This window comes from Penaeus vannamei, chromosome 38 (genome assembly GCF_042767895.1).
Source record: "Penaeus vannamei isolate JL-2024 chromosome 38, ASM4276789v1, whole genome shotgun sequence".
Classification (NCBI taxonomy): Eukaryota; Metazoa; Arthropoda; class Malacostraca; order Decapoda; family Penaeidae; genus Penaeus; species Penaeus vannamei.
The window spans coordinates 4077555-4085054 of NC_091586.1; the positions used below are offsets into that span (position 1 = coordinate 4077555).

The 7500-nt window shown below is 40.6% G+C and overlaps 1 protein-coding gene across 5 annotated transcripts in view; it reads right to left on the reverse strand.

Annotated features, from left to right (window-relative positions):
- Nipped-A (Transcription-associated protein Nipped-A) overlaps nucleotides 1-7500 on the reverse strand; it is a 37639-nt gene that overhangs the window by 28170 nt on the left and 1969 nt on the right. For all 5 annotated transcript variants that reach the window (XM_027361930.2, XM_027361928.2, XM_027361927.2 and 2 more), the window contains exons 4-8: nucleotides 7146-7334; nucleotides 5196-5390; nucleotides 4720-4886; nucleotides 4150-4385; nucleotides 1-3840 (exon numbers count right to left, since the gene is read on the reverse strand). The exon at nucleotides 1-3840 is cut by the window's left edge and continues 861 nt beyond it. In XM_027361930.2, coding sequence (XP_027217731.2) covers nucleotides 1-3840; nucleotides 4150-4385; nucleotides 4720-4886; nucleotides 5196-5390; nucleotides 7146-7334 — 4627 coding nt within the window. The remainder of the gene's footprint in view (nucleotides 3841-4149; nucleotides 4386-4719; nucleotides 4887-5195; nucleotides 5391-7145; nucleotides 7335-7500) is intronic.

The window sequence follows — 7500 nt, forward strand, 5'->3', positions numbered from 1 at the left end:
GGTCATCCTGTCGAGACAGAAGTAAAATGATGCGAATGGCCAAGTACTGAAGTTGTGCCTGGTCTGCAATGGTGAGAGGCTGTTGCTGGTAGTGCTGTTGCTGAAGTCCTGCAATTTGTACAGCTGTTGGGGTTGCAAGGAGCACGGTCAAAAGCTTGTCTGTACATGTCTGCAAGTGTTGGCGGAATGGACTGCTCTCTTTGTGCCGTACTAGGAACTCTAGGTATCTTCCCCACTGTTGGTCCCGGGCATGGGGCTCCGAGAGGAATAATTCAACAGTTTCAGCAGGGTAACGTAACAAGAACTTCATTAGTGGGTCTCTGAAGGGGCTACCAGCCTCAATCAAAAGAGCTCTTTCAGTCTGCAACACGAGCTTACACAAAGCTTCTACAAATCTTGCTGACGCTGCTGGAATCTGATGGAAAATACCAACAATATTGGCACAGAGCTTGAGGTCATTATTGTCCTGTTTTGTCACCGATGTATTTTGCTTTCTGCTCATAATAGCCATTTCTATAAGGTTTTTCAAGTGCTGCGTGAGTTGCTCACATAGTTTTTCATTAAAGGTGTATGGGAAGAGTTGGGTCAAATAAGACAGTCTATGAATGACAGGCAGAGTAACACTTCTATGGTGAAACAGCTGCCCAAGCAAGGGACGCATAGCTGAATGGACCATCTCCATGTCCACCTGACATCCACTCTGGAATTTCTTTAAACATTCAAAAGCAGTCTCTTGGAGCTCAGGATGTGATGAATTATTCAGAGCTTTATATAGATTTGGGAAAATTTTCTCTCTTATCTGAGGGATATAATGACAGGCAGCAAGAGCCTTCAGGGCAGACTTCCTTAAAGGCACAAGATTTCCTATGTTTTTGTAACATGAGAGTTTTGCTAAGTAGGAGTCTTCTGTCTCTACCAGCATGTGTAATTCTGAGAAAAAGAATTTATGCTCTTGTAGGCTGAGGTCAAGGGTAAACAAGCGAGGTTCCAGGGTTGTACAGAATGTGTTGCCATCCATCAAACCAATCTGAACGTTGGCTGGTTGTTGTCGTAGAGGATGTTTCTTGGGTGGAATCATGTCTGCTAATACATCTTTGTGAGGCTGCATCACTTCTGTGACTCCTCTGCCACTAAGTTTTGCTAGCACATGAAGGCTCTGCATAGCTTGTTCTCTCACTGTTGTATTTGGAGATGTGACCTGGCGCACCAACTCATGTGTAACATCATGAAGGGATTTGCTCTGTATCTGTCTCATTTCATCAGTGCTGTTTTCTCCTTCTAGTGGAGCTCCACACACCTGCAACATCCTCTCCAGATTATTTTTGGCCATATCTACTGCACCACTTGAGACCTCACCTGTCAGGTCCATCATAACAAAAAGCAATGCACGCAAAAATGGGAACTGGTGTTCTAAAACCCATTTGAGTGCCATGCGTTCAAATAAAAACTTGATGGCAATGCAACCACCTAGCTTTGCATACCAAGCACGTTCATAACAAAGTCCACACATTTTCTCCACAAGATATTCCATCAGAGGCAACTGACAAGCTCTTTCCTTTGTTCCGAGGATATTTGTGGCAGCTTCCATAATGAGAACAAGTGCTAAATGTCCTGGCTTACAAAGTTCCTTCTCTTCATGTCCCATAATGACAGCTAGAGCATCAATCAGAACAAGAGGATCCATCCCCTGTACCTTGGTCCAGCGACCCATCATGTTGAAAGGTCCAGCCTGTTGTGCAATGGCAACCATAGTGTAATGCCTTACTAATGACACCATTGTCGGCAATACACTCTGCCGAAGATCCTTAATGGCTGCTGCAACAAACATAGCAGTTACAGCCATCTGGTGCACTTGCCTAGCTTGTTCATCAGGGCACTTATAGTATGGTCCATGCACTGTTAAGAGCTCTTCCTCCCTGAAGTTAGGGTGTGTGAACAACTTGTTGACCATGTGCTTTTCTTCATCAAACTGCATGGAGCCAATCAGGAAGCAGCGGATCACCTCCCAACATTGCCGCCTGTACCAGGGCTCCGTAGTGGAGGTCTTGAGGGCAGTGAAAGCTGTCTCAATTATCTTCTCTACTGGCAGCATGATAGGGGACTTGTGTTCTGAGAAGTGGATAGTGATACAGGTACTTGGGGTCTCCTGCTCACTATATTCCAACTTCTGTGGTTCAATCATCATCTTCCTGTTCCCACCGCCAAACTTTCCAAGGACACGGAAGGCCACTTGAGCAATGGTGTCATTGGGATTCCTGAGTGTCTTCCAGAGAGCCTGCATCAACTCTGCCCTCACAGGCTGAATATGCTCATACAGAAAGTCTGGTTGAAGGTTGTCCACACACAGTTCAAGAGTCCTGAGACCTTGTGAAATGAGAGTCTGAGAGCCATTAAGAGCAGACACCAGAGGATCCATGAGCATTGGGAGGTACGGCAGCAGAGAGGATAATCTCACTGGTACTGTAAGACACAGCTCTACAAATAGGTCCTTCATATGTTGCTTGTGTAGGCCACTTTGCAGACTGTTGAGTCCTTGTAGGAGTGTGGGCAACAGAGGAAGAAATTCCTGGTACAAGAGGTCGTGGCTACCTCCTCCAATAGACCTGAAGAGGGCTCGCAGTAGCAGGAAGTAGTTGTAGGGATCCTTGGCACTCATGGCCAACTCCATTGATCGGTTGACTATTTGATGGAGGTGCGGTTTCAACATCTGTTCATTCTCTGCTGCAAACAGTGATACCGACCCGAAGACTAGTTTGAATAACTTCAGATACAAATTAGATCTGTCCATGGATGTTCCCATTTCTTCCATGTGACCTAAGAGATACTCTACAAGTATGGTAGCAAAGATTGGTGAAGTTGTAGAATTGGCAAGGAAAGAATTTGCTACAATCTGCAATGCAGTATTGTGGTATATCCGCTCAACAACATAATCAATGGTTGTGGAAAATATTTCTCTGAAGGTGGCTGGATTCATCATAATAAAGACTCCAGCAAAGTGTTCTAATACTTCCTTTTCCTCTTTGGACCTGACAGTCTGAGGCACCTGTCCTCGCTGACCAGAAGGCTGCTGGTTACCTGGTGCATTGAGTGTGTAGATATCCAATGCCTGCATGGCCCACTTGACTAGACGGATAAATACAAGGGTTTCCTTTGGATGAAAGGACTTGTTGAGGGTGAGACCAGGATCAACTGCTGACTTGCAAGAGGCACAGCCCCATGTGATTGTCTTGACTCCACAAACAAGGGTCTTAACCAATGCTCGACAGTCTGACACACTGTAGTTCACTGTCACGTTGGGTGGAAAACCAATCCTCTGGGATTCCTTATCCTTGTTGTCCATTTCTGTTATGCTTAATCTAATGTCTTCCTTCCTCTCCTCCTGAGCTGCTGTGCTACTACTGGATGTTCCACTATTGTTATTTGCAGGAGAACTGCTCGATGCACTGTTGAGCTGTTGTTTGTTTTTCAGGTACGGCAACTGGAGCTGTGCAATAGTCTTGAACTTATTCACAAAGACATGAAGCATACGGATCAACAGGTCCCTGCCTGCTCCTGGTTCATTCGGATTAGCCTCACTGCGAGACCGAATGCAATCTACCAAGTTAAGTAACAGTTTGCATGACATTGTTTGAATGCTTGTGGGAAGAGTCTCATCATGTATATTCTTTGAGAAGAGATGGACAGCACGGGTCAGGGCTCCCATGTCCAACTGCTGACGGACATGATGAACCAGGTCTGCCAATGTTGAGTACGCTAATGGGCGAAGGGTTTCATGCGCCGTCCAGCCTCTTCCAAACAAAAGGCTCTCATCAAACAGCTTATCAATATGAGGGACAAATCCTGAAAGGCAATCATAATATATTAGAGGATACTATGAAATGTAATCTAAGAAATATTATTCAATCAAAAACATTTTCTTCTAAATCTTTACTAAATGGCACATATAAAATTGTTGCTTTACATCTATTTTCATAATTACATTCTAACATTATGACTCTGCTCCTAATCTTTTTCATCTCATTACTGATGGTTTGTAATATCAACAATATAAGTAATCATTAAACCCAAACAGCACTTTCAATCTTAACTAGTCTACAGGCCTGCTAGCACAAGCACCATATGCAGTACAAATATCATTCACAAACTTACTATTTCTGAGTTCAAGTGCCAAGATGTGCTTTGTGGCAATCAGCAGCTCCTTACGCAGGTGAGCCACTTCATTGGGGCATAGAGAAAGGAGTGTGAGCATTCCTGTGACCAGTTTTGTTGAGTGCTGTGCAACCACATCTTGGTAAATCTTAAGGATGTATGCTAAGAAGGACAGGGTCTTAATCTGAGCTGCAATGAGGTCAACAAACACTTCTTTGTTGAAGGATTCATGCTCCCTGAAAACAGAAGGAATTTCAATAAGTTTATAAATGGCATGAGATTAGATGGGGATACATAATTAAAATGTATATATATCAAACATACCCAAACACAGGTAAGGGAATACTGCATCTTTAGTATACACAGAAATATAGTGTCATCTTTATTTCCAAATAAAAATTCTATGCATTATAATTAACATTCTATTTCCCTTTTTCCTTTGATATGTTCAGGATCTGCATTATCAGAGGGATTGAGAGTGCCAAACCATGTTCTCTCCTCTGCTTCACATACAAAGCACAACAAAGCAATAGCATATGTTCTTCAAATAGTAAATTATCTCATATTTACCTGTGTTGTGCAAATGGTTGGAGAACAATAGTGTTCATGATGAGAGGGATGAAGTCAGCTACATCTTGGTATACCTGCTGTTTGTACAGCTGAAACATCAGCACCACAATAATGGGCAATTCTGTCAGCACCTTTAGGGACAGCACTGCACGAGGAATTACATTATACTGGAAAGAACAAAATACTAAGTTTAAGCCATTCAGATTTATCAAGATAATGAAATTAAATATTTCATGTATTCTCAGTCTAAACTATGTAGAAGAATTAATTTAAGTTCTACATTCAAATCCTAGACTTATACATGACCTAAATGAATAATGCTACTGTAAGGCAACATGAAAAATACAAAATAATAATGACACTCTCAAAGAGACCTACAATATGTCAAAAATAATAATAATAATAATAATAATAACTCCTTAAAAACACAAATAATGGATAGTAAATACTTATGAGGAGTCTTCCACAGCACTTACAGTTATGGATGTGCCATCCTGCAGCTTTTTCTCTGTGTGAATGGGTGTAATGGTGAAAGTCTCTTGCAGAAGCGCTTCAACATTAACCTCTGAGAGATCAGTTACACGTATCACGGGCCGCGGTTCAAAGATCTTATTCATGTGGTTGGGCAGTTCTTGGTACATATTTTTGACAAACTGAAGAAACTGTTGGATCTAATGATAAAAGAGAGAAAAAAATAAATATAGTTTAAACTATCAACAAAACCTACCCTGGCTTTATCTTGAAATTTTTAATACAAATTTACAGATCTTCATTTGTATATCTGAACATTAACCCACTGTATCCAGTTGCATCACAGATTTCACAGTACAGAAAATACAGTCAGTGGGTTACGTAAGTTGCCAATATCCCAGGCGAGTAGTGCATAGGCTGGTGACAAGACTCTGTGCCTCCCCTTTGCAAAGTTATATTGTGTAAATTTAGTTTTTTTCCCCCATTTTCCAACATTAATATTTGTCTTATGATCTGCTTTATCCAGATGACAACAGCTTATATTCCTTGCACAGACTCCATATCATTTATGCACTAAATAACTCAGTGCAAGAAAAAAAATATGGAACATTTGGTTATTTGTGTCATACATAATTTTCCTTTTTTCATAATACAACCTACACCACTGGTTACAGCAGCCAGCAATACAATGGAAATGGCATCTTCCCTAGATCTGACCTTACATTCCATCTTCCAGTCACTGCTTACACACCTTACATTCCACATTCATTTTTCAATGGGAATAATGCTAAAGCCCCCTTCTAAAAAACAAATGAGTCTAATCACACTCAAAGAGGTTTGCGGACTCGTGGTGAGTCTTTTCCGTCACCCTGGCCTGCACTCGTAATGGCAAGTTCCGATGACAGCATGTTCACGTCACCCGGCCCTTGACCTAGATTTCTCCATGACGGGAATGTAACGTCATCCGGATCAAAGGGATTAATAAAAAACATGGTTGTCAACACACACTTGACACTTAAATTTTACCAGAGTTAGCCTGGGTGTTAAGGTTGTCTCTGTACTGATTCAATATCATTCTGATCACACTGAAGTGTAGAAAAGTCATATGTTGTGCATCCTCATACAGAGGTACAGACTTTCAAAAAATCTAAAAACTCCAATTTTCCAAGCATTTGTAATGAAAGCCATCAGGAACAAAGATTCATGACAAACAAGGACTGAAATTATCTGATTAATACTACATGATCTATGACCTCACAAATGGATGCAGAAGCATAGCAAGCCTGTACTTTGGCCTACTGTAATGGCCCTGGTGCAACAGGTTGACTATCAATTTGGAGAGGGGTAAGTGTAACTACATATACACATTTAGTAGAGTTAAGTCATATATAAGAAAAAAAATTAATTAATTTTGCAATACATACAGTCAGGGAACTTCCAATCAAGTTCACAGAAGTCAAAGATTTCCTTTTGCTCAATTGCACAGTAAGACCTTAGTGGTGTAAGTAATACCAAGGTACTTTTTTTGGAACTGCAGTGTCTAGCATATCACAATATTTTTCTTACCTTGTTGTAAGTACAACCAAATGAAAGTTAATAAGGAAATTTTATAATCTTAAATACCATTAATCCATTTTATTTTAATGTTTCAATTTTGGATCTATTAAAAAATATCTCCATATATATAAACTAGAGAGAAAAGCACCTATCTCACATACTCATTTCCGTACACACACAAAAAAAGCCTTTAAATATGAAAGGATTAATGTTTAGCTAAGTTCACTGAGAAGGTGCACACCTGAAGTACATTTGAAAAATGCATCACTACCAACACAGCACACATTCCCTCTTAGTAGCAGTATGTCCAGTGCTTCTACTTCCCATTGTATGCAGTATATCCAGTACTTCTACTTCCCAATTAAATTTGCCTTATTTATAATCATATCACTACTCACCTCTGGACTAAACTGTGGTCTGAAAGTCTTGTGGAGTTCAATGATAATGCGCAGACAGACCATGACATTTTCCTCGTTGTCAGTCTCTAAGAGCCGAAACATGAGAGTGAGTATGGGCCGCAGATATGTCTTTAACTGCTCATTGCTGGGCAGTCTGTGAATCATCTCCAGAATCAATTTCCGAAGTTGCTGCAGGATTGAAAAGGACACTTTAGAATAAAAAGGAAATACAGATCTTTTCTTTTATAAATCAAATCTCTGATGTCATATCTAGAAATATTCTAGACAACTTTCATTAAATAGCTAAGTCAAATGAAGAATCAGTGACGGTAGAAATGCAGACAATAAAATATGG